Source organism: Dermochelys coriacea, chromosome 1, assembly GCF_009764565.3.
Source record: "Dermochelys coriacea isolate rDerCor1 chromosome 1, rDerCor1.pri.v4, whole genome shotgun sequence".
Classification (NCBI taxonomy): domain Eukaryota; kingdom Metazoa; phylum Chordata; order Testudines; family Dermochelyidae; genus Dermochelys; species Dermochelys coriacea.
This window is the reverse complement of record NC_050068.2, coordinates 244,165,568-244,193,121: the sequence shown is the minus strand read 5'-3', so window position 1 is coordinate 244,193,121 and position 27,554 is coordinate 244,165,568. Positions and strand designations below refer to the sequence as shown.

The window sequence follows — 27,554 nt, the reverse complement described above, 5'->3', positions numbered from 1 at the left end:
TTGTTTCCCTGTGGACACACAGAGAGAATGTGACCATAATCTGAAAGTGGTAAACTGAGATATCTGCCACAGGGGTGTAGGAAGATTGCAATTATTAATCTCCTCAACCTGCCTTGAATATTATTACCGTAATTCTTGTTCTTACTGCTGCTGATGCTTCTGCGTCTCTCTCTAGACCACCATCTTCCCTTTCCCCTGCATTTAATGCTCTTCTCCATTTCCTGTGATTTTTCTTTTTCTCTTGTTTCTTTTCCTCACTTTGTTCTTTGCTGAGAAGAAAACTAAATTCAGGCCTTGTGGAGGAAGGTGTCTCCTGGCAGAGGTATAATTTCTGAAATGTAATAATGAGGCATAGAGCAGCACAGAATGTTGGACACCGGATTTCAATACTTCCCCTCTCCCTTTTCAGAATAAATACTGTCAATGCAGAGATGGCAGAAGAAAGTGTATGTCCCTCGGCTTCTCTTTGTGTTTTTTCCCAATCTAGTTTTTCCTTTTCCAAACCTAGGCCCAGTTCTTTTTTGTCTTAACCTCCTCATGCTCTTGTGAATCCTACCTCATTTCTTGCTCCTTTTCCATCAGTCTCTAGACTCTCTTTTCCTCCCCTCTGTTCACTGTTTAGTGTCTGAAAAATCAGGATAAACTTTCTCTCTTGTTTCTTTATCACCCCTTGTCCTTTGCTCAGAGGAGAAGTGGATTTCAGCCTTTCGAAGGAAGGCTTCCCCTTGGAGAAGAAGAGATGGTGAAATTTAATAATGATGGTTCCGTTGCTCTGAAGGCTGGGCCCTGGACTTCAATATCCTGCTTCCTCCCATCTCCTATGTACATTGAGCCCATAACAGGACTCTACTTTCCGTGGCTTTGTCTCCCAATATTGTGCTACTCTTTAATGGAATTTTCCCTTTATTTAGGTTTCACCCCAAATGCTTAGTATTCCCTAAATGGGAACCCCACCCTCCCCTGCTTCACTCCTCACCATCCCTCCACATACGCTCACGCTCTTCAGTGGAATTCTGTTCTTGGACTTCATTCTCCCAACACACACACAAATTTAGGCTGCACCTCACAGATCCACCCCACCTCCTACTAGCCCACATTTCTCCATTAGTTGGACCTCCATGTCCTGGGCTTGACCCTTCAGCACATACTACTCCCCCAAGGGACTCACCCTCTGTCTTGGACTTCACTGTCCAAACACACATTACTCTACCACACGCCTGAGCTTCAGCCCCATCACAGACACACTCTCACACTGCTCCCCACAATGAGAAACTCTCCATGTGAGCTTCACCCCAAAACACACTGCTCCTTCAATGAGGGGAGCTCCCTTTCCATGGTCTTGTCCCCCAAGGACACACAGTAACTGCACCTCACCTGCCAGTGGGGTCTCCCACCTCTTGGTTCCATTCCCCCGGTGAGCACTGTGCTCCCCCATAGCCTTACTTTGTTTTTCTGCGCTTCACCCCCATGACACATACAGCTTTCCTGTCAATCCCCACTGCATCCCCGTCCTTTACTGCTGCCCGATTAGCACCCAGCCCTGCCCTGGAGAGAGCTGTCCTGCTGGGGACGAGGGGGGGGGGGTGAAGTCCCAGGATGGTTTCCTTTCTATTGGCTACCACTCTGCCTTCCCTAAGAGGCATGATCCCAAATGCATACCATTGAGTCTAGCTGGGGAGTCACACAGGGACCAGCCCAGGGTTGTCTCCCCTCTCTGCCATTGGGGTAAACAACACAAGCCCTCATGACAGTTAAACTGCCCTCCCCGACATTCCAGGCCCCAACATGTATTCCATGCGTCTCGCCCCCTCTCAGCTCAGGAAGGGCCGTTGCATCTTAGCTTGGCCAGTCTGGTGCCCTGCACCAAGCCCTTTCTTCATACACAGGGGTACTGAATTTTAAATGTTCCCAATTAGTATTAAATTGTTAAAGCTAGGGATGCAATAAACCACACTTAGTTTTTGGGTTCGAGTCTCTAAATCAGTTACAGACAATTTAATTTAGTAGAGGGCCCTGGATGACCCTTTGAATGATTGAAACAAACTTTATTCAGAAGTAAAATGGTTAGTTAAGCAAACAGCCCTACAATTACCATTTACACAAGTACTACAATTATACTCAATTTCAAAGATGATATAGTGTATCAATGGGTGATCAATCCACTGGTAACAGAATGAAGTATAGCTTTACAATCCTGTAATCTGTAACAAAATCATGTAACAAAAATGATTAAGGGTATAGAACAGCTTTCATATGAGGAGAGATTAATAAATCTGGGATTTTTCAGTTTGGGAAAGAGATGACTAAGGGGGGATCATAGAGGTCTATAAAATCATGACTGGTGTGGAGAAAGTAAATAAGGAAGTGTTATTTACTCCTTCTCATAACACAAGAATGAGGAAAAAGAAAAGGAGTACTTGTGGCACCTTAGAGACTAACAAATTTATTTGAGCATAAGCTTTCGTGAGCTACAGCTCACTTCATCAGATGTAGCTCATGAAAGCTTATGCTCAAATAAATTTGTTAGTCTCTAAGGTGCCACAAGTACTCTTTTTCTTTTTGCGAATACAGACCAATACGGCTGCTACTCCGAAACAAGAACTAGGGGGTCACCAAATGAAATTAATAGGCAACAGGTTTAAAACAAACAAAAGGAAATATTTCTTCACACAACACACAGTCAACCTGTGGAACGCTTTGCCAGAGGATGTTGTGAAGGCCAAGACTATAACAGAGTTCAAAAAAGAACTACATAAGTTCATGAAGGATAGGTCCATCAATGGCTATTAGCCAGGATGCGCAGCGATGGTGTCCCTTATCTCTGTTTGCCAGAAGCTGGCAATGGGCAACAGAGGATGGACCACTTGATGATTACCTGTTCTGTTCATTCCCTCTGGGGCTCCTGGCATTGGCCACTGACAGAAGACAGGATACTGGGCTAGATGGACCTTTGGTCTGACCCAGTATTGCCATTCTTATGTAATGGTAACCTTCTAGTGTGCGTTAATTGGAAATCTTTCACAATTTAGCAAGGCTACTCCTCTTATAACCGATTACAATACTAATGAACATTAAACCTACCCATTACCATATTTGTATTTCTGCCACCTCTTTACTAGCTTTTTACATTACACATTATTTAAATTAACATCTGCACCAATGTCCTTCCCATGCTATCAGTATAACTAGCATTTTCAGAAAACATTCCAAAGTCTCACAAACATTCAGGCAGGGCTAATCTAAGCTGTGTCAGGAGCTGTACCAACCCCCAGCAGCCCTAGGACAGGGTCAACCCAAGATGCCTCCCCATAGTTCCTGTACCAGGCTCTGCAAGAGTCAGACTCAGAGGCTGGCAGCTGCTGGTGCTAGATACACTGAGGGAGCAGGAGAGAGATGCAAGGCTTGTGCAGGGAGGAGAAGGAAGTCCACAGGGGCAGTGAATGAGTGAGAAAGGACCGCAGGGAGTCAGCCGAGGGGCCTGGGATGGGGCAGAGTGCGGGGTGGGGGGAGAGGGAGGGCCGTATTAACAGCAACAATTCGTGCCAACCCCTAGAACTCAGGCCCTGCTCAAAGCTTTCTGGGTGCCTGGCAGGCTGGCCACTGGGGAGCAGGGCCCTGGTTTGGTGCAGGGGGGTAAACAGCCCAGGGAACTGCCTGGACGTGCAGGATACCGCAGGGCGGGGAGGTAAGAGAGGTGTTTGTTTTCCTCAGATCTGGCAACCTGGGGGTTAAAGCTACAGAGCTGATCAGCCTGCTTGTCCTACAGAGGAGCAGGGTAGTAGTGGGCAGGGGGACAGGCTGGGGTAGAGCCCGGTCCGGCCCACTGCCGAGCCGGGGTGAGGCCAGACCTGCATGGCTGGCAGCCAGCGGGACCAGGCGACAAGTGCCGAGGAGCTGGGGTAGGTGGGAGGTTGGGCAGCCACCGCCCTTTCCCCAGCCTAGGGGTGCCTGAAGCCCAGCCACGCCGGGACAGCGCTGGCTGGCGGAGGTGAGTCACCACCGAGCGAGCAGCTTGGGCAAGAGGCGAGCCCCTTACTGTGCTCACCCCTTTAGCATGGCCCAGCAGCCTGGTGATCAGGTTGGGAGGGCTCGTGAGCCAATTAGGCTAGTGGGTAGCCAGATCCGCTGCCTATCTGAACTCTCCTGTGCCTCGCCCAGTGCCCTAAAGGAAACATCCCCCGGGCTCTGATTGTCTAACCCCTCTGGCATGTCTGCCCCTTCCCTCCCCCCCCATTTCGCACCCTTTGTCTTCGCTACTATTCCTCTCTCCGCCCAACCCTCCCCTTCCTTTCCCACTTTCCTTTTCCTCCTCACTCTTTCCCCTCGGCTCTGCTTAATCAGAGCTGAAGTCCACCATCACAGCGATATCTCTGCAGGGTCAGGAGCAGTAGAAGGAGCTGTCAAGGGGCATTCCTGCAGTCCCAATCAGTGGCTATCCTTGGGGTTTGTAAGCAGGGCTGCCCAAAGATTTTTGGAGGGCCTGGGCAAAATTTGAAACTAAACCCTTCCCTCCTCCCTCTCCCAACACCAAGGCCTCAAGGGGACTGGGAGCAACTGGAGAGGAAGCCCACGCTGCAGTCACCCCACAGCGGTGGTGGTGGTGGTTGTTCGCAGCACCACTCAAGTTTTGCCTAGCCGCCCCTCTGTCAACAGAGGGGTGACCAGGCCAAATCTGAGTGTGAAATATTGTGACCTGACCCACAGGGTTGGTATTCAAACATAAAAGAAACCTACATCCAAAGGTCCCTGAGAGTGGATTGCATCTGTGGTAGAATGATTTAAATATTATCTGGCTGCCAAAGAACATCAGACCCAGAGCCATCATAGGAACTATGTGTGCATTAGCTATTAATAGTGCAGGTCTTGGATAATAACAGGAGAAGAGACTGCAGTTTTTGAAGCTATTGTCTCTTTGAGGAAAAGCAGTGCATGCACACGAGAGAGGAGAGGGAATGGAGCTATCATCAACCTTTGTGACTAATGTAGGCAATCTTTAATAGCATTCTGTTAGGTATCACCCATCGCTGTCTGACGCTGTGCTGGAAAATGCTGATTGATCAAGTCTGAATTGTTTTGTGCAAACAGTAAACATTCAATGAATTTTCAGCTAAAAGAAGGCAGGGTTCTGCTGGAAACCTTCAGAATCTGTGGCTCTGGGTGTCCAGGGTCTATGGTTCAGAGGCAGCCCTGGGAGCAAACTAGCCTGAGAGTCTGGAAGCCCTGCATTCCCTGACTGCAAGGCAGTCTGCATGGTGGGTCTGCCATAGAGCCTTGGACAAAAGAAGCCCATCCTAAGACTTCCAGGCTCCTGGTTCTATGACTAGCCCTGAAAGCCCTCATGGTTTCCAGGTTCCTTGGTCCATGGTAGGGAGGCTGGAACACCTGAGAGCTCTGGAAGGTCTACCAGGCTCCTGGGTCTGTGGCAGGGAGATTGTAAGCCCTGAAAGCTCCAGCCCTACCCTTATAGCAGCCATGAAACTGACAAGAATGTCAATTTCAGTCCGTGGCTACTGGGGTTCAGAGAGCCTATTTTGTTTTGGAAACACCATGTGTCAGTGTTTCTGAAACTTTTTTTTTAATTGCCAATATGATACTGCATCCAATATTCTTCATAGTAGTATGGTTATGATATGATTATGACATAATTATGCTGCATATAGTATAATATATGTCTTGTAAGGTATCATTGAAAAAGTTATGATTTGCTGAATATGATTAGCCTATTTGTATGCATGTATCATTTTTGTATCTAGTGTTATGAACATTGACCGTGTATCTGTATTTCAAATGTGCTTACTCTGGAAAACACCCACAGTCAGCTTGCATTTCAGGTAGAACAATGAAGAAGCTAAACAGTGCTGATGACCCATCAGCAAAGACAATGGACTGTGGCAGTGCATAACCATCCTGTAAACATTTCAGCCAGCCTGTAAGCAATCGCTGCTATGACTCAGCAAGGGCATGTGACCAGACCACATGATACTGAACTCCATATTGGATACCTGTATTTTTCCACAAACTGGGCTGGGAACTGTTTTTGGAACCAAGAGTTCCTGCCATATGCAAAAGCTATATAAGGTGGGGTGTGACATCATTTAGGGGCCTCACTTTCCACCCAAGGAGACTCCTAGAAACACCTAAGGAACAAATATTGTACTGGGGGAAGTGCTGGGCCCAGGCTAAAAGGATTTCTAGCCAGCGTATGGAAACATGGTGGACTGCTTGTATCATCAGCCAGGGTGAGAAATTACTAATTCGTATCCAATCTGTCTAGTATGTTAGGCTTAGTTTGTGTATTGCTTATTTGCTAGGTAATCTGCTTTGATCTGTTTGCTAACACTTATAATCACTTAAAATCTATCTTTTGTAGTTAATAAACTTGTTTTTTGCTTTATCTAAACCAGTGTGCCTTTGAGTGAAGTGTCTGGGGAAAAATCTCAGCTTGGTTAACACAGGCTTGTTGCATATCTTTCCCACAATGAGGGGAGAGTGAACTAATTATGAGCTTACATTGTACAGATCCCTGTGCAATGCAACACAGTATAATTTTGCAACCAGCGGGGGGGGGGAAGGGGTGAGCCTGGGGAGCTGGGAAATGCTGGTGTCTGCTGTTTGTATTTGGGTTGCTTCAGTACATCACTCAGGCAGCTCAGTTTGGGTGAGTGGCACCACCTGCTGTCGAGTTGGGTAATAACATACTGGTGAGGCTGGCTGTGTCTCCAGTTAAGGAAGCAGTGTGAACAGGGCCAGCCCCGTGGGGTGGTTAGAGGGGCACAGCGGTTCCCATGGCTCCCAGATTGCACGCCACGGGTGACAACCCGTCACAGCCAGGTCTCCAGAAATTTAAAAAAATTCAGTTTTGGTCCAATTTGGAATAAAACCACGTTTCGAAATATCAAAATTTCCCAAGAACTGGAAATCCTGAGTTTTGGCCGGCTCTATTTATCAAGTAAATTACAAGTGGCATTTTCAAAAGCAGTTGATTCAGAGATACTGCCTGAAACTGTGCTATTGAATTATATTTCAGTTCTTATACCACATCTGTCACATTGATCTCTGAGCACCTGGCTATCATTGAATTCAGTACAAAGGTGGAATTTCAACATAGCTGGTATGAGCTCTTGTACTTCAGTCCCATCTCACTGTCTCTGTGGTGCTCTGGCAGAGTCAGAAAGGAGCAGTCATGTATCTGATTTGCCAATGAGCCTTCATTTTAATATGAACTGCTTTGGGATTTTGTAGGTAGGAAAATCGTATTCCCACGCATAGCGGGAGATGTCACCACAAAACTACCCTCCTGATTTACCACTATGTTACAACGCAAAAGCCTTCAAAAGTTGGGGGGCGGGGAGAGATTCCCCTTAAGTTCACACTCCTCACCATTCTTTCACTGGTATCTCCTTCCTCCCCTCTTTTTTTCCCCTTTATCCGTGTACTTCCCCCCCCCCGCCCCTCACTTTGTCACTCTTTCTTCCATGCCTCACCTCCAAGGGTACAATGAGGGGGAGGCTCAAGGAGCCCAGCCCTCTGACCCCTCTTTTGGCTAGCTCTGAGATGAGACCCAGCAACCTCTGTCTCCCATCCTGACTATGCCCAAGACAGCAAAGAAGGGAGGCCCCACGGCCAAGGGGCCAATGCCTGCACAGAAGTTAACGGCTGGGGCACCCGCTTCCCCACCCAACAGGGGAGCTCCTACTGGAGTCTCAGCACTGCAGGCTGTGAGGGGAGATCCTGGCACTTTGTTGAGCCCCCTGCTCCTTGCGGGGCAACAGCAAGGAGGGAGTCTAAAGCCTGGGTTCTAGGGTTTTCCATGGGGAGTGGGAGTGGGAGTGCTGGGCTGGACAATACTTCTCCCTGCAGTCTCTGGGCTGGGCCCTGCCCTGCCCTAGTATCAGCCTTGTCTTGGCATGTCCCAGCACTTCCTTCTCTGGCTGCAACCCCATAGCCCTATCTGCAGCTGGCTCTGCCCTTTCTGAGCCATGTGCCAAACTGAGCCATGCCTATGGGGAACACTGTGCCTCACCATTTTCTCTGTGCCAGGACAGGTGCCCTACTGGAGAAGGGCCCCCTCCTTAGGGGGCATCCCTTCATGCATCCGATGAAGTGAGCTGTAGCTCACGAAAGCTTATGCGCTAATAAATTTGTTAGTCTCTAAGGTGCCACAAATACTCCTTTTCTTTTTGCGAATACAGACTAACACGGCTGCTACTGTGAGGATTGTTAGAGAAAGTGAAGAGGAGGATCTTCATCTGAGGAGAGCCTAAACACAGAGCAAACCTATGTATGTACTGAATGTGGGAGAAGAATCAGTGACAGATGGGGACTTTACTCAGTATCAGAGACTCCACACAGGAGCCACACGTGAACATTAGAAAAGGTTCAGTGATAGCTCCCCCTGACTCAACGTGCTGTAGGAGTATCTGCATGGAAGGAGGGCTTTTTGACCTATGCAGCACACTAGACCAATATTTTTTGTCAATGGTCCTAATTTATGTCACAGGGCTGTATTTTAATTTGTCGGTGAACTGGGAGTGGTGCAATAGTCTTAACTGATGATGAAATTGGTCAATAACCAAGTGTTATTGAAAGCTAAGAATGCACCAGATATGGAAAGATCCAGCAAATGGGGAGGAGAGAGAAAATAGATTTGCCTTAGAAGCTGGAGAAATAATTTTTTAAAATAATTAAATTCTAAATCAAATGGTTAGGAACTTCTGAGGAGCTCTGGTGCAACTAGACATTCTGGATGGCAGCCACTTACCTGTTCCTGTAGGATCAAAGAATGTGTGTGTGGGGGGTGGGTGAGGGAATGGAAGTCAGAGTCAGAAGGGGCAAAGGGGAGTAGTGAGATGGCTGCTGGAGAAACAAATGCCATCTGGAACTGCTAAGCCATGCAGGAGCAAAACTGCAAAATTTTTGTCATAGCAAGTGCTGTCGTATGCCATGCAGCTCCCAACTGGGCAGCACATGCTATGAGGATCTCCTCTCCTAAGCCATCTCTTCATGGTCTAGGACTTGCACAGGAGTAGAAGGTGAGTCTTAAGCACTAAGGGATGGCAACTGTGTCCCACTGCTCTTCCACCCTAAGACACTGCTTCAGCTCCATCTCCTGCTCACCCCTTAAGAGCAAATCTGATGGATCATGTCTTTCTTTTCTTGCTGTCCTGAGTCACAAAGGATCTCAGTCTCATTGCCTCCCACTCTGTTCTTTTAAGGCAGCAGATGGAATCGGACCCAGCTTAGCCATCAAACCTCCCCTTGTGAGCAAAACCACAGAAAAAGGCATGGATGTGGAGAAGGGAAGCAACTTGGCGGTCAGATAAGGTGGGGATCTGAAAAATAGCAGGAGAATTGGAGTTGGTCTATGGGACAGAAATACAAATTCATACAACATATCTGTAAAAAGGTAAATGATACAGCCACTTAAAGAGCTCAAGTGTATGAAGGATGGATGATGGAGATCCTCTTGGGGTGCACTTGAGACTAGAGTTTGTGGGCAGTGGGCAAGGGGATGGCCAAGAAAACAGTGGATAGACTGTGTACAGGAGAGCAGAGTGGACATGGAGTGAGTGTTGGACTGGCAAGTCCAGGAAAGGCTGGGAAAGGGGGAAAAGGAAGACTTAAAAAGTGCTCATATAGCATAGTAATGAACATGGTATGAACCTAGATAGAGAGGATCCTCACTGTAGTGTTGAGAACGCTTTTCATTTTATCCAGATTCAGCTTGTGACTGAACAGTCACTTTGGCCCTGGAGTACCTCAATATCTAATTTCTCCCATGTATATTTCCCATCTGTTCAGATTACACCTTCCCTCAGCAGAGAAAGGTGTTGGTTTGGTGAGTTTAACCTTTTTATAGCATGGACAATTAAATAGCTCCAGATCCTCTCCATAGCAGCTTCTTTCCCAGAGCCTGGTACAATGATATGGTGGGGAAGATAGCTCAGTGGTTTGAGCATTGGCCTGCTAAACCCAGGGTTGTGAGCTCAATCCTTGAGGGGGCCATCTAGAGAGCTGGGGCAAAAATTGGGGATTGGTCCTGCTTTGAGCAAAGGGGTTGGACTAGATGGTCTTGAGGTCCCTTCCAACCCTGATATTCTATGACATCAATAATATTATTTTATTTCAATGTATTCCATTTAGCCCACTGAATTCCAATGAGTGAGTGATTAGATTTTTAATTGCACATTTAGAAATTAAATTCACAGGTGTTGGTTTGTATTAAACAACAACAACCCATAATCTAACTATCCGTCCTTTATTTCTCACTTCTCTCTTACCCTACTTGCTCCTGCCTTGGTCTTCCACCCCAATCTGCTGAGCTACAGCTGGCCTCCTAGTAACCTGCTTTTCTCCGTGCAGTAACATACTGCAGAGGGCCAGACCGAGAGAAAGGACAATAGCACATCAAGCAGCTTGCTATGTGGGATAGAGGTGCAGTGGTCCTATCTCTTGTGGTTTTATCTAGAGTCTCGCAATATTTGGTTTCAGAGTAGCAGCCGTGTTAGTCTGTATTTGCAAAAAGAAAAGGAGTACTTGTGGCACCTTAGAGACTAACAAATTTATTAGAGCATAAGCTTTCGTGAGCTACAGCTCACTTCATCGGATGCATCCGATGAAGTGAGCTGCTCACTTCATCGGATGCATCCGATGAAGTGAGCTGTAGCTCACGAAAGCTTATGCTCTAATAAATTTGTTAGTCTCTAAGGTGCCACAAGTACTCCTTTTCTTTTTGCAATATTTGGTGTTGTCCTTAAATCCCCAGCTTCTGAAGTCAAGTGATTACGTGAGGATCTTTTATTTAAAAAGGAAAAGTACACTTCTGGTCTTCTTGATTGTGGATTGTGCCCTGAAGACTCAAAAACCAGAAGACATTTTTTTCAACCCACTCCCAAATATGATTTTTTTAATTCTTAAGATTTGTAAGTCAGTCTCCTGATTTGGGGAGCCTGACTCATGAGTTTTGAATGCTTGACGTTGGAACAATGGAGGTAGGAGACCAGAAGTCTTTTGGGGGAAGGAGAGGGGAAGTAGTCTATAATGTAGGGGGCAGAGACAGGCGACTGCTGGAGACTGAGGTGTGCTAGAAGAGGTGCAGGACTGGGAGGAAGCTGCAGGAAAGTGTCAGAAAATGGGTGTTTCCAAGGAGGGGATGCTGCACTAAGGGCTAGGAGGAAAGGTGGAGGAAGAGGAGGTGGCTCCTGTTTTTGTGTTGATTTCTGGCAAAATTGCCAGGCAGAATCCTACACATAGGGAGCCTCTGACTCTTTACCTCTGAGTGCAGAATTCAACTCACGGGCTTTATTTTTTTAAATATTGCCTGATTATTTTGCTAGAGGCTGTTCTCAGATTTTGGGGCTGAGGCCCATTGAAGGAGGCTGCTGAGGTGCCAGAAACTGCAAAGGAGAAGGCTCCAGCACAACACTGCGGGCAGTAGTGGGCAGCAGTGTGATGAATCTGCTGAGCAGCACATTCATTCCTGGGCTTCCCCTGCCCCCAGGAGCAACCCTGGGGGATCGTATTCCAGCAGGGGGAGGGTAACTCCCCTCCCACCTAGACACACCTGGCCAATGAGAGCAGGCAGGTGGAAACCCTTCTAAAAAGGGCTGTCCTGGCTGGGAGGGGCCTTTCTTGGAGTCTGGCCTGGAGCAGGTAAGAGGCCGGCTGGGATATCCCTGGTGGAGAACACAAGCGCTGCAGGCCGGAGAAGGAACATCTGGCAGCCTGTGAACACTGGTGGGAGGCTGCTAGCAGCTGTTTCTGGCAGGGAGCAGCAGCGGGGGTCAGGTCTGAGCACAGCCTGTGGGAAACAACAGGTTGAAGGGCCCCCCTACAGAAGCAGAGGCAGCTGCAGCAGCCCTGCAGGCTCTTTAACTAGCTGCCACAACCGAGATTCCCCTCCTTTCTGCTCTGAGCTGGGACAAGGCTGGGAGGGATGGGACCTTTCTTACTGCCCCGGCCCCAGCACAGGAGTCTTTTCTGGCTTAGTGTCCCACGCTCCCCTATGTGCTCCCCTTGCAGCTGTTCTGCCTGGTCCTCCCTTCAGGCTCTTCCACCCTTTCAGCTCCCCCCTCCCACCCCTTGTCTCCTGCCTTGTTCCTCCCAGTCACTCCCTGCTTCTCTGTGCCATCCCCCTCCCATAACCCCCCAAGCCTTGCCTGCCCTCTCTGCTAGGGTCTCTACCTCCTGTCCAGCACCTACTCCCTATTTCCCATGCTCCACTTCCCTTCTGCCCCTGTAACCAGTTCTCTCTCTGCCCCTCCTCCCTGACCTGGTTCCCTTCCCCCTTTCTGCCTATCTAGCACTGATATCTGGTCCTCTGTCCCCACTTTCCTGATGGTGCCAGTGGTGAAGGGATGAGGGAGGAGAGCTTAGGGCTCCATTTTAAGGCTGTCTTTTTACTGGTAGCTCAGGAATGAGGGGGTCAAATGCTCGGTGACTACCTGTAGGAGCAGCTCTGGGCTACATGCCAGCTTGTCTGCCTAGGCTCTCAGCTCCACTTGCAGCTCCCCACTGGACCCTGGGTGCTGCCCTGAGGCTTTCAGCCCCCAACTCTCTGCCAGGAGCCTACGCGCTGACTGAGGCTCCCCACTCCCTGCTGAGAGCATGGCAGCCACTGGGTGGGGAGCAGAAAGCCGGGGGGACAGTCCCCAGGCTTCCAGCAAGAAGCGGGGATCTGGGAGTGGGGGGCAGCACCCAGGATCCCGGCAGTGGGAGGGCTACCAGTGTGGTATGGGGAGCCCAGGGGCAGCCGAGCAGGGAGCCAGGAACCCGGGCAATAGCCTGGTTGGGAGTGGGGAGTCAGGTGGGTGCAGCCTGGCACTGAGTGAGGAGCCTGGCAGCCAGGCTCTAGCTGGATCCCCCCACCCATGCAGAGAGCTCTACCATGGAGTCTTGACACTGACAAGAATGACAACCAACTGCCAATGTAAGTATCGTGCAGTGTCTTTATAGCACTAACTACATGGACATAAGCCCTAGGTCTTTCATGGACGTGGCATTTTGATGTCAATAGTAGGTCACTTACATTGGTGGGACAAGTCTGCAGTGTGTACACTATTGCTGCCTTTTAGAAACCATCCCAGAGTGCCCCCACATTGACAGTTAAATTGGTGTAAGCGCTCCTGGGGAGGATACCCACTACTGACACAAGGAGCATAGTGTGGAGATGCAAAAGCGATTTAATTTCTGCAGTGGGAGAGGCTGTACAGCTATGTAATTTAGGTCAACTGATTTTGTAGTGTAGAGTTGCCCCAAGGCATTTATTTCACTCTCATGGTTTTCCTGATGATCTCCTGTCGTTTGGTGTTATTTTGGGGTGGGGTGAGGGGTTTTTTGTTTTTTTTTTTGCTCTCTTGGGAATGGCAGTACAGGATTCAAGAGAGCAGTGGAGAAGTCTCCATCACCCTTGGGTAGGTGGAGAGACTTGGATGGGAGAATATAGCGGGGGGAACTGCTATTAGAGCTTGGCTACACATGGAGTTATTCAGGACCAGCTAAAGCTTCTTTGCTCAAGGTCCTGCAGGGTGTCTGTGGTAGACCAGGGACTTGCACCCCGATCTCCCATGCCCCCTGTGCTCTAAGCACTGGACCATCCTTCAGGTCCAACTATTACTGTGGCTTTGAGCAGTGCTGTGGCACAAGTGCTCGAACAGCACCCTGCCCATCAGCCCGTCCCTCAGCACACCCTTATTCTGGGGGCCCACCAAGGGCCAGCTGTGTGATTTACAGCAGCTCAAACCACCCTAAAGGGGACACCGCAGAATCCCAAATTGGGACCCTGTGCTTGAACCGTCGTCCCGGCTACAGTTGCCCAAAACCAAGAGGGGGGAGAAAATGGCCCAGGAGCCCCTTGGGAGCTTTGTTCTGAGTGGCAGGGGAAGGTGCAGGCCAGGGGGCTGTGAGTGGCCTTTAGCCGGAAAGGGGGCAAAGGAGCAGAACAGAGGGAAAGGGGACGTCTCTCTCCTGCCTGGGGAAGTGAGGGTTAAAACCAAAGAGCCGGCTCTGGAGCGGAGGACTAGAAAGTCCTGCCCAGCGGGGACTTCAGCGACCTGGAACGTCCCTGTTCCCTGCAGCCCGCCGTGCACATGGCACCTGGCGCCGCACCGCTGCAGCCCCGCAGCCCCGGGCGTTCGCGCCGAGCGACCCGCTCCTGCGGCTCCCCGCAGCCACACGGGTGAGCCGGGCAGGGGGGGCTCGGTAATGCGGGGGGAGGGGACGCAGCAGGGCGGGGCCCACGAGGGGAAATCACTGCCTGCAGGAAGCGACCGCAACAAAGAGGGAGCCGGAGCCTGGACTTGGGAAGGAGAACGAGCCAGGGCCCCCCATCCTGAAGGCGCCCGGATCGGGGAGTGCCTCTGCAGGATTCCTCCCGCACCGCCCAGCTGGAGAGCTGAGGGGCAGCATGGGCCGGGGGGGGGGTGTCTCTGCGGATTTCCCCCCCGGCTCAGGGGCAGCATGTGGGGAGCTGTACAGGGATCCTCGGGCACAGCCGGACGATCTTGAACAAAACCGAGTACGCCGCCTACCAGGATTTCAGAAAACCGTGGAAAGGAGTTTGGGGAAGATCGGTGAAAGCTAAGGGAGTGGTAGAGGGAGGGGATTTGAGATGAAATTTGGAGGCGGGAGATGATGGGAGCGGGCTGGGGTCAAAGGAAGAAAGTTGTGGGGATATAAGTACATTTTTTTGCAACGGGCAAATTTGATTTTTTTTTAACAAAAGAAATAAACTGCAAAACAGCCCCCCCCCCATTAAAAAACTATTCTGAAACTCTGCATAAATGGTGGAACTAACCAGAAACTATAAGCCGTTACCAGATCAAAATAAAAAGCAGAAAATGAGACCTTACATAACTTAAGGCTTGTCTAAACACTAAAAGGTGTGTCGCTTTAACTACATCCCTATACTGTAGTTTTAAAGTGGCACAGTCCCCCTAATGACAGGTTTCAGAGTAGCAGCTGTGTTAGTCTGTATTCTGCAAAAAGAAAAGGAGTACTTGTGGCACCTTAGAGACTAACAAATTTATTTGAGCATAAGCTTTTGTGGAGAATACAGTGAGGAGATTTATATACACAGAGAACATGAAACAATGGGTGTTACCATACACACTGTAACGAGAGTGATCACTTAAGGTGAGTTATTACCAGCGGGGGGGGGGGGACCTTTTGTAGTGATGATCAAGCTGGGCCATTTCCAGCAGTTGACAAGAACATCTGAGGAACGGAGCGTGGTGGGGATAAACATGGGGAAATAGTTTTACTTTGTGTAATGACCGATCCACTCCCAGTCTTTATTCAAGCCTAAATTAGTTGTATCCAGTTTGCAAATTAATTCCAATTCAGCAGTCTCTCATTGGAGTCTGTTTTTGAAGTACCACCCTATACTGGAAACCTACTGGCCGCTATTCCTACTTACATGCCTCCAGCTTTCATCCAGACCACACCACACGATCCATTGTCTACAGCCAAGCTCTACGATACAACCACATTTGCTCCAACCCCTCAGACAGAGACAAACACCTACAAGATCTCTATCAAGCATTCTTACAACTACAGTACCCACCGGCTGAAGTGAAGAAACAGATTGACAGAGCCAGAAGAGTTCCCAGAAGTCACCTACTACAGGACAGGCCCAACAAAGAAAATAACAGAACGCCACTAGCCATCACCTTCAGCCCCCAACTAAAACCTCTCCAATGCATCATCAAGGATCTACAACCTATCCTGAAGGATGACCCATCACTGTCACAGATCTTGCTTACAGACAGCCCCCCAACCTGAAGCAAATACTCACTCACCAGCAACCACACAACAGAACCACTAACCCAGGAACCTATCCTTGCAACAAAGCCCATTGCCAACTCTGTCCACATATCTATTCAGGGGACACCATCATAGGGCCTAATCGCATCAGCCACACTATCAGAGGTTCGTTCACCTGCACATCTACCAATATGATATATGCCATCATGTGCCAGCAATGCCCCTCTGCCATGTACATTGGTCAAACTGGACAGTCTCTATGTAAAAGAATAAATGGACACAAATCAGATGTCAAGAATTATAACATTCAAAAACCAGTTGGAGAACACTTCAGTCTCTTTGGTCACTCGATTACAGACCTAAAAGTTGCACCTTAGAGACTAACAAATTTATTAGAGCATAAGCTTTCGTGAGCTACAGCTCACTTCATCGGATCCGATGAAGTGAGCTGTAGCTCACGAAAGCTTATGCTCTAATAAATTTGTTAGTCTCTAAGGTGCCACAAGTACTCCTTTTCTTTTTGCGAATACAGACTAACACGGCTGCTACTCTGAGACCTAAAAGTTGCAATTCTTCAACAAAAAAACTTCAAAAACAGACTCTAACGAGAGTTTGCTGAATTGGAATTAATTTGCAAACTGGATACAATTAACTTAGGCTTGAACAGAGACTGGGAGTGGATGTGTCATTACACAAAGTAAAACTATTTCCTTATGTCTATTCCTCCCACGCCCCACTGTTCCTCAGATGTTCTAGTCAACTTCTGGAAATGGCCCACCTTGATTATCACTACAAAAGGTTCCCCACCCCGCCCCGCTCTCCTGCTGGTAATAGCTCTGAATGCATCCGATGAAGTGAGCTGTAGCTCACAAAAGCTTATGCTCAAATAAATTTGTTAATCTCTAAGGTGCCACAAGTACTCCTTTTCTTTTTGCGAACCCCCCTAATGTAGACACAGATATATTTATATAAAAGTGCTTATGCAGGTATGGCTTATTCCAGTATTGGAAGGCAGAATGGATAAAAGTTGATTTGTTTTACATTTAAAAAATTGGATTTTTTCATTTAAATATATTTTTGTTTTTAAAAATAAACCTGTTTTAAAATTAATTTTGAAAATTATGACAAGTTATGTTAAGGCCTAAACTTGCTAGAAACTATTTAAATAAATAAATATAAATAAATGTGCTGCATCAGGGAACTCTCCGCAAATTTGAATGAATTAAAGGGAACTGCTTTTCTAATGATGTACATCGTCAGGGTAAACATCTTTAACTTTTGAGGTCAAGCTTTTTAAATATGTAACAAAGTCCTGTACTGCGTTAAGTAAGAACTATATCATTTTCCATCTTTACAATGCAATGAAAGTTGGTATTCAAATTTTTCCAAATGTAAGTACTTCAGAGGTTTTTCTTTGTTCAGAAAAAGGTTTTTCTTCATTTCCTTTTGGTTTCAGTTTAACTAGCAGGTGTCGAGAGAATATTTCCTTCATTTGGACTAGTTAATTCAAAGTTTAGAAACTGCTTGGGATTTGAAAAAGGAGGAAAGTTGGGTTCCTCTTTCAGGCTATGAATAAAAACCACATTCAAGAAGATGAGATTTACTCATCCTAAAAACATGAATGCTACTGGAGCACTTTTTCCAAAGGTATTTAGGCACCTAAAGATGCATACAAGTGCCTAGTTCGACTTTCAAAAATGCCTAAGCAGGTGGTTATTGTTGTTTGTTTGTTTTATCCTGGCACTGAATAAACACAAAACAAAAAGATGGCCCTTGCCCTGAGCAGCTTGACAGGCAGTGATATGAGCATGATAATTTTTTTTTTTAATTTTTTTTTTGGTAGGATCACAGCAAAGGAGAGTTTTGAGGAGAGCATTGAAGGATGCTTCAAACCTCCAGGACACTCAGTTAAGAGCATCAAAGGAGTGCTGAGCGGCAGGGGTGGGACAGGTGGTAGCTTGCCTGACGGCTGATGGCCAGCTCGATTTCAATGAGAGTTAGGAACCTAATGAGGTTAGGCACTTTTGAAAATTCCTCTAGGCATCTAAATACCTTGTTGGATTTTCATCTGGCTTTGTCACTGGCCTCTCCCAATTCCTCCTCAAATACTTCCCTATTGTTTTATAGTAATAAATGCCCAGATGTGTGCTGAGCACTTCACAGGAATGTGTAAAAGCCAGGTCCCTGCCTTGAAGAGCTCACAGTCCTGCACCACCAGTCAGTGGGAGTTCTGTCACTGATCTCAGTGTGGGTAGGATCACACTTCTGGGTCCCAGTCCTGCCAAAGAATCGGCAAGGATGAACCCTGTGCAGAGTCGTGACTAAGTCAATAGGGCTCCATCCAGACGCAGCGCTCTCCCTGTACTGATTCCTATGCAGAATTGGGGCTAAAATGTTCTCACTTGTCAGTCTTGTGAATCGTATCATTTCCCAGAAAGGGGACAGGTCAGGAAAGACAGACTCGCAGTGATAAGGCTTAAGGTTAGGCAATGGTTTTCCTCTGTGTGGGGATTTTGGGTATACTTTCCCTCATTAATCACATCTGATAGTTGTTGAGGTTTATTACCCCTGTTTTCTTTCCCAGAACCAGGATTTTTGGCTGCTAGGGGTGAAGTGACCTCTTAGATGGAACAAGGTTAAGAACCATGTGTCTTTGATCTCTGGAACCCTGAGAAAATGGAGAGCCTTAGAGGCCCCTATACAGGTGAGAGCTGTTTTAAAATCAATTTACATAGTTAATTATCCAGTTTTAGAGCTGGAATTCCAACACAGCTCATGAATAAGGCTAAGATTTTGTCATGGTCATTTTTAGTAAAAGGCATGGACAGGTCACAGGCAACAAACTCACAGAGCCTGTGACTTTTATTAAAAATAACCGTACTAGCTGCGGGGCAGAGGTGTACAGCCCCAGCAGCAGCCTGCACTGCAGGACAGGGGCGCACGGCCCTGGTGGCAGCCCCGGCAGTGGGGCTATGTGGGGAGCATAGCTCCGACTCCAGCCACAGCTTCAGCTGCTGACGGCTGAAGCTGAAGAAGTCACAGCTTCCGGTAAAGTCACAGAATCTGTGACTGCCCTGATCTCCATGACTAAATCGTAGCCTTACTCATGAGTTCTCATATCAGTCTCGTTCTGTGATCTCATTGGCTCTGCTTTAGTAGAAGTGCATTGTTAGGCTCTTAGCAAGAATCACCTATACATTGGTATGCCAAGCACTCTACTTTCTTGGGATTCTTCCACCTGTTCTAAAAACTTGAGTCTGCCCTATATAAAATCCAGAGTAATTGTCTAACTGTATTAATATCCTGAATGTTGAGGACAAGAAATAGATAAGTTTCAAAAATCAGAGGCTCCTAAGTGACTTACAAGGAAAAGATGCCCAATGAGACTTGTGTTCCCAAATCACTTAGGCTCCAAAGTCCATATTGAGATATAAATAGAGAATTTTATAAAGCACATACCTTTTTGACTCTTCTTTTGAAAGATTTGGCCAATATTTTCTGGTTATTCACGCCACATACTTTCTCTTTATTATGGAGGCTTTGTAGCAGATCTTTGGCTAATATATGGTTTTCAACTTAAAGTGGAGTTCAACTCCCTTATAAAACAAAATCTCACCCTTGTCATGACCCAAATTATACTGTTTGAATCAGAACAAGCTTGAATTTTCAATATATTTTCCATTCTCTAAAAATGCCTACTTTGAAAAGTTTAACCCACTTTAAAAATCCCTAACTTTGTAATTTTTTAAAAAAGCAGTCTTAGGTTTTGTTTTTCCTCCCACCAGGCCCTCTTACTGCACACTGCCAAATTTTATACACTTGGTATTTCATGCACCGTGAAGCAGACAATATTCCAGCCTTTGGAAATTACAAACAGTGGAAAATTAGGTGAGGTGTGGGTGGCAAGATGTGGCATGATGTTGGTGTGGATAGTAATGTTGTTCTAATTGGTGATTTTTCCTGATTATTTTTTTTCAGTGATTGCATTGATAGGAAATGCACTAGAGCACCCCTCGCACCAAGTTAAAAGTTTTTTGTATTCTTCAAAAAGTACCTCAATCCCCTGATGTGGGGGAGAGGCAAAGTCCACTGTTGTCTTGGGTTAAAAACAAATAGGGTGGGCTTTTGACCCAATAAGCTGGAGAGACTAGATTCCCCATGTAGCAGGAGATGCTGATGGCAAACTGCTCCTCTGAGTTTCCCTCTGTTTCTCCTCCACAGCAGCAGCCTGAGATGCCTTTTGCAGAACAATAGTCATGCTAAAAATGGTCCTCAGTAGTCTGGAGAGAGAGAGCGGAAGGTCCCACAGTCCATTCGCCTCCCTAGTCTCTCCTCGCACCCATCTACTTTCCCTTTCATCCTCATACATTTCCTCACCTCACTCTCTTTCACTCTGTTCCTCCTCCCAACTCTTTCTTCCATGTCCCTCTCCACACTCCCTGTTCCTGTCTAGGGAAAGATTGTGCTGGGGCTTGATGCAGTGCTTATAGTCTTGGGCCTGATCTACACCTCACACTTAGGTCAACCTAGCTACATCACTCAGGGCTGTGAAAATTGTCATGTCCTGTGCAATGTAGTTAGCTCAACCTAACTCCCACTTTAGACACAGCTAGGTAGATGGAAGGACGCTTCCTTCGACCTAGCTACCTCCTCTAGAGGAGGTGGATTTACTACAGTGACCGCGAAACCCCTTCCATCACTGTAGTGAATGTCTGCACTATAGTGGAATAACTGCAGCTCCGCAGCTGTGCCAATGTAGCACTTGTAGCGTGCAAGCTCATACCCTTAAGCTTAGTGTCTTACTTGTAACACACCCTTTACACTTCCCTGAGATTGTCTTTCTCCTGAGCCCAGGCAATGAGTGCTGTCTGGATTCTCTTTACTTCCCTAGATGACGCGATTGTGAGAGAAAGCGAAGAGGAGAATCCTCATCTGAAGCTAGACTCGGGAAAGAAACTAGACACACATGCTGGCCCCATTAACTATCAGAGGCCACGCGGCAGAGAAAATCACTATCAATGTACAGAGTGTAGGAAAAGCTTCAGAGTTCATTCGGCACTGGTCAAACACCAGAGAATCCACACTGGAGAGAAACCCTATCAGTGCAGTGAATGTGGGAAAAGCTTCAGTGTAAGCTCAACGCTGGTTACTCATCAGAGGATCCATACGGGGGAGAGGCCCTACAAATGTGTGCAGTGTGGGAAGAGCTTCAATCAAAGCTCACACCTCACTCAGCATCAAAAGATCCACAAGGGAGAGAAGCCATGTACATGTACTGAATCCGGAGGAGGCTTTACTGACAGCTCAACATGTGTGAAACATCCAGGACTGCATGCTGGAGCAGGGCCCTATAAATGTGCTGAATGTGGGAAAAGCTTCAATCGGAGCTCCACTCTCTACAACCACAACAGGATCCACACGGGAGAGAAACGCTATAAATGTGATGAGTGTGGGAAAAGCTTCAGTGTGAGCTCCAACCTTATCAGGCATCAGAAAATCCACACGGAGCAGAAACCCTATAAATGTCTTGAATGCCGTAAGAGCTTCAGCCTGAGTTCAGATCTGGAAGTGCATCAGAGGCTTCACCTGGGAGAGAAACCCCACAAATGTTCTGAGTGCGAGAAAAGCTTTGATCAGGAGTCACAGCTCCTGAAACATCAGCGAGTTCACGCTGGGGAAAACTCATATGAATGTGTGAAGTGCAGGAAGAGCTTTAGTAGGAAGGGAAACCTCCTGAGACACCAGGAGATCCACACTGGGGACAAACCCTACCGGTGTAATGAATGTGGGAAAAGCTTCAGCCGGAGTTCGTCACTCATGCAGCATCAGCGGATCCACACTGGAGAGAAACCCTACAGTTGTATCGAATGTGGTAAGAACTTCAGCTTTAGCTCCCAGCTCACCACCCACCAGCGGATCCACACAGGGGAGCGGCCCTACAAATGTAACGAGTGCGGGAAAAGCTTTGTGGATAGCTCGGGTCTCATTCAGCACCGGAGAATTCACACAGGAGAGAAGCCCTACCAATGCACTGAGTGTGGGAAGAGCTTCCGGCAGAACTCGGTGCTGATTCAACACCGGAGAACCCACACCGGTGACAAGCCCTTTGAGTGCGGGGAGTGCAGTGAACGCTTCAGCCAGAGCTCCACGCTGATCACACACCAAAGGATTCACACCGGGGAGCGGCCCTACCACTGCAGCGAGTGCGGGAAGAGCTTCAGCGAGAGCTCGCACCTCACGCAGCATAGGAGAATCCACACGGGGGACAAGCCCTACAAGTGCAGCGAGTGTGGGAAGAGCTTCATTCAGAGCTCGCAGCTCACCACCCACCAGAGGATCCACACAGGAGACAAACCCTACCAGTGCCACACCTGTGGGAAGAGCTTCAGTGACAGCTCGGCACTCACCCAGCATCAGAGAGTCCACACAGGGGAGCGACCATATCAGTGCACGGAATGTGGGAGGAGCTTCAGCCAGAGCTCGGCCCTGGTGCAGCACTGGAGGATCCACACTGGAGATAAGCCCTATGAGTGCACTGAGTGCGGGAAAACTTTCAGCCAGAGTGCAGGGCTCACTCAGCACCGGAGCACCCATGCGGGAGAGAGACACTGAGACAGGGACCCGTGGGCCACGTGGCACTCTATGTCCATGCTGTCAGGAGTGGCTCTTTGCTGTACTGAATGACGCAACAAAGTGGAAGCAGTGCTGCAATGTTAATTGATCATGAAACTATTGACTCACAATCAATCTCTTAATTAAAATCCTCCTAAAAATGCATCAGGCATGTTCTGATGCTGAGAAAGCTAACCCCCACACCCACACCTTGCCTCCAAACATAAGAGGATGTTACTATAAATTTTTAAGCTGAATCTTAGGGGAACTTAGCAAAAGCTTCTGTGCAGCACGGTTGCCCACTTACCCCTCCTGTGTGGCTACAAAACTTGGGGAGTGGGAGCCGTCTCAGAAGTGGTGGAAGCTCTGTCTGAAGGAATATGGGGGAGAGTGCAAGAGAGACTTCTGAAGCAGTTAGGCCATTTGTATCAGGTAGAGGAAATGCCATTCAGTCAGCTAAGCAGCCCATCATCTGAGCTCCAGTACTTCTGAGCTTAGGAACTCTGCATTATAGTTGCCTCTCCCAGCTGTGCAGCTCCCAAGCTGTGCAGCAGGGAAAGACCCCACCATATGTCTCTCCTCCGCACCTAAAACGTGCATGGATCAGAGCCTGTACAGGAGGAGATGACTGACCTTAACCCTTCAGGATGTCATCCACCTCCATCTGGCCTTTCCACAAGTCACTGCTTCACCCTCTTCTGCCCCGTTATCTGAAAGAGGGGGGTTGTTCTTTTCCTTACTTTCCTGAATCACAAAGGATTCTCCATTCCATGCTTCCCACTCTCCTTTATCAGGGAGGAGGGTGAGAAGAGGCGCAAGCAGCCTCCTGAGCTCCCCCTTATGGGGAAGACCCAACAACACAGAGATCCAGAGAATGAAGGCAAAATGTTGGGTGGCCAAGCTGATTTGGAAGATGGCAGGAGAATATTCATTTTGTTGGGTGTATGCATGATAACACAATTGCATGTGTTATCCTGGTAAACAGAGAAATTATGAGGCAGTTTGTAAGCTTAGATACCATAGGAACGATTCTGTTATAAAGGCTTAGCTAGATAATGTCCCCAGAACAGCACTATGAACACTGTTCATAATAGCTTGATTCAGCTTTGCCCTTCCCTTCTCGACCTGGGACTGAGCAGTGGGCTTGTCTTGGGAGCAGCAGGTGCTGCATGAAGAACATCTATTTCATGTATCAGTGACATTCGAGGAGGTGGCCATCTATTTCACCTAGGAGGAGTGGGCTCTTCTGAACAAAAGGCAGAGGAAGCTCTAAAGGGATCCGCATTATTAGCCATTAGAGGACCTACATGGAGTTGAAATGCTATCAGTATACTGAATATGGGGGCATTTCAGTGGCAGCTCAAATCTCATACATTAAGAGAATCTACATGGATGAGAAACCCTATTGTAAATGGCCAGGGCATATGTGGGGAAAATTTTCTGTCATAGCAAAGTCCTTTTATCTGACCTACAGACTGAGTCCCATGCCCATTGTGTTGTACAGGTGTCAATAGTAAATATGGGGACAGTAGCAGGTGGGTGGGTTTCCTACAGCGTTATATGTAAAACTCAAAGTGATAACTCTAATTTTGAAACATCCATTTATTTGTCATTTCTAAAGCAGGACACAGCCTGTAGCTGTGAACTTCTTAAATTTGGACAGATTATTGTAAGAATGCCAGAACCCTTCCGTCCCCTAGCTTCCATTCATTTTCTTTCACAGGGGCTTTAAGAAGTCTGCAGCACATGATGGTGCACTGCTTAAACTTGGAAAGGACTCTGGATTTGTATGCTTTGCAGGTGATTGTGTGTGACTGTCAATGACAGACCTTTGGGCTCATTGCTTTCATACATAAAGCACATGCTACAACATTACATTCAACTTTGTCCTGTCTTACAACCTTAATACCGTGATTTCAGCTTCTGAGTTTTATACAGGTAACTCTGCTATCTAGTCGGCTAATGACACTTGTATAACTGGAGATGCATGGAATCTGTGTACTGGGAAATGATTGCCTTCAATAAATTTATTTGATCAGGAATTAGAAAATTTGATCTGTGTGCACCTGTATGAAGGGTGCACTGTACAAATAAAAAAAAAATCTAGTTTTGTGATCATGGATCACCTGACTCTGCTTGTTCTCAGAGCATCTCTGTGGGAGCAGAGTTAAGGTATTTGAGCGACAAATCATCTATGTCTTTCCAAAATTTCAAATGTTTGGATTTCTTATAAAGTTAAACTTGCAGAGGAAAAAACATTGGCTTTTTTCCACTCTTTTGATTTCTTTGAGATGTGTAGAGTCTTTAAAGTAATAAAGGCTATTAAATTAGAAACTCAGGCCTTGTCTACACTGGATGGGTGTGAACAAATAGCTGAGATTTTCATTGGACTGAAGGATTTAGCCACAGAACACTTACTCGCTTCCATGGGAGTTGTGTAGCTAACTCTCCTAGTCTGCTTTGCTTTGAAAATCTTAATCAGAGGAAACCATGCTACTGAAACTTGATTCACTGAGAAGGGAATTTTGTCTGTGTGTAGACGTGGATTAAAACTCTACCTTCTGAACTGGTTTTTTGTGTGTGTGGTTTGCTTGTTTGTTTGAACACCTATTTAGAACTCTGATGAAAAGATGCCTTGTTAAGGCACCTTCACATAGGGGCTGAGAAAGACACTAACCCACGTGTGAGCATCCAGGGAGTCTAATAGGGAAGACTAGATTTGATGATCCTGATACTTCTAAAGTAAAAAGCAGGAGGGAGACTAAAATGTTCTGGGGCAGAATATGGGGAATCTATAAGGCTGTCCTTACACAACATAAAGAAGCAGAAAAGGTACAAATCAATTTTATTTCCATTATAGGTCACCCTTAAGTCTAAACTCTGAACTTCTAATGCGTGTTGTTTCATAACTACAGTGTTATAAGTCTTTTTAGTACATATCAACTTTAATTCCAGTGTAGCAGGGATTTTGTGTGTGTAGGTGTGTGGAATGAACACGAAATAGTTTTCAATAATTTAACCCTTTTCTCACCAGTAATGTCGGGGGAGGGGCACGAAGGGGAAGTTACGGGACTTGGTTCATGGTAGCATTAAGGGTCACAATAGGATTGAGGGGTAAAGTGGGTGAGGAAAAGACACTTTTTGTTATCTGATACATTCTGTCTTTCCTGGCCAGAGGTGGGTGGTAATGCAAAGGGGAAAGTTAATGAAGGTAAGAGACATATAAGCCTCTGCAGAAACTGAACATTTGACACCTATCAGGAATGGTGTAGTAATTATGTAGTCCTGCCTTGAGGGCGGGGGACAGAGCTAGATGACCTCTCAAGGTCCCTTCCATTCCTACACTTCTATGATTCTCTGATCTAGGAGATGGTGTCAAAAGGAAGAAGCAGAAGGGTTTTTTTTTTTTTGTACTAGTGTTGGATCCCCAGTGGAAAAGATCCTTGATTGTCATGACCAGCTATAACTGCTGCAAACAGTGGGAGTGGAGATCTTTTCTAGAGACATCACAAAGCAGACTAATTAAACTATTCTAAGAGGGGTTGTGGATGTTTGGTCCCTCTAAGGACTTGGTTGCTAGAAATCTTGGTTTGCCCCTTGCCAGCTGAACAGTGAAATCATTACGAGGTGTAAGCGGGGGAATAGTCCTGCTATTGTGGAGAACTTTCCTGGCTTCTGCACTACCCCGGTGAAGTGGGCTAGCGAAAGGATCTGAGTCCTCGCTCCCACTTCCTTTACCCAGTGGCCTCCCTGCCCTTGAGGACTCCCCTTCCAGTCTCCTGTCTGGCAGAGTCCTCGTAACCCTAACAAGGCTGGACCCAGAATTCCTGGGGGGCTCGATCCCCAACCCTGCTGTGGTCACCTAGGACCGGGGCGAGGGTGTCCCCACTCCGGGGTACTCTCTCTACACTGGGCACTTCTCTGACCCACTGACCATTACGTACAAGTTAAAGCAAATGTAAGTTATTTAATCAACAATTAATTTTAAAAAGAATAAGGAAAAATGGGAAAGGTTAAAGGAAACGCATCAGCCCGCTCTGTGGCAGGGAACATCACAAACAGAGTCTCTGGAATATCAGGGCAGTTCACAGTCTGTTCCTTGTAAGTCCGAGGCCGCCTTCTCAGGCCCTGGCTGTGCTGCAGGGATGCTGTGGGTTGGACACTTGCTCTGATGGTGGCCACACGCTGTCAGGCTCTTAGTGGTAGGACCCTTCTTCCCAGTATTGCCCCTGCCCTGTCGGGGTTATGATCCAAGCCTAGCCTGCAGATCCCCTTGGCTGAGCCATCTCCCTGTGCTGGGCCTGCTGCCCAGGGTCCCCCTCACTCTCCCCATCTGCTCACTGCACCCAGCTCCGGACTGCTCCCGCCCCAGCTTCATCACTCTGTCTCAGTGCTGCTGCTGCTCTGCCTCCAGCTCCCTGGGCTGCTTCTTTGGCCCCTCTGGCTCTGGTTGCTGCAGCTCTGCTCCCAGGACAGGTCTGCTCTGCAGGCTGCTTCTGTGACTGCTCCCAGCACTGACCTGCTTCTTGGGCTGCTTTTCTGGCCCCTCTAGCTCTGGTTGCTGCAGCTCTCCTCCCAGGGCAAGTCTGCTCTCCCTGGGCTGTGCCTCTGGCTTTGGGGCTGCAGCTCTGCTCCCAAGACAGGGTCTGCTCTCTCTGGATCTGGCACAGCTCTGCTCCCCAGCTCAGCTCGGGCTCCTGCTTTCTCCTTAGCTCGGCCCCACTCTGTCTGACCCAAGCAATTCCAGCTCACACGGACTCCTTGATAGCCTGCCCACCCTGTCATTTAGGCTGACCTGGAGCATTGGCCTCTCCCCATTGTTCCTGGGGGCTGTCAGTCTCAGGGTCCTGATCCCCCTCAACCCTTCCCCCTTTTTAGTCCTGGGAGCTAGCAACTAAAATACCCCTACTGAATGTTAGTAAGAGGGCAACAGTCCCCTTACATAGGCAATAGGGTTAGCAGGTCTTAGCTTTTGTTTTTATAAAGTGGTGGAATGATGTAGAGCTTGAGGGTAAGGAAAGGGACAGATTTTGTTGCACTTCTACTATTTCTGTCTTCTCTTAAGCTTGTCTCTTTATCACACTAAGAATATACATGAAAGAGATGTGCTGCACTGGGTTTCTAATGCTGCAACCTCCAATAAAAGGGCATGATCGAAAACTTAAGTCGCTTTTCTGTTT

General features: G+C 47.4%; 1 protein-coding gene across 6 annotated transcripts in view; it reads left to right on the top strand.

Annotated features, from left to right (window-relative positions):
- The first annotated feature begins 5,733 nt into the window (after positions 1-5,733).
- The window catches only part of LOC119841896 (zinc finger protein 420-like), a 40,323-nt gene continuing 18,502 nt past the window's right edge, over positions 5,734-27,554 (top strand). The window contains exons 1-4 of one of the 6 annotated variants that reach the window (XM_043518097.1): positions 8,224-8,281; positions 9,216-9,324; positions 18,347-18,466; positions 20,654-25,420. In XM_043518097.1, coding sequence (XP_043374032.1) covers positions 18,439-18,466; positions 20,654-22,374 — 1,749 coding nt within the window. In that variant the 5' untranslated portion in view covers positions 8,224-8,281; positions 9,216-9,324; positions 18,347-18,438 and the 3' untranslated portion in view covers positions 22,375-25,420. Of the gene's footprint in view, positions 6,240-8,223; positions 8,282-9,215; positions 9,325-11,561; positions 11,653-14,013; positions 14,177-14,283; positions 14,516-18,346; positions 18,467-20,653; positions 25,421-27,554 lie in introns of those variants that run through there. The other 5 variants (XM_043518086.1, XM_038369696.2, XM_038369687.2 and 2 more) reach the window with 5 other exon arrangements.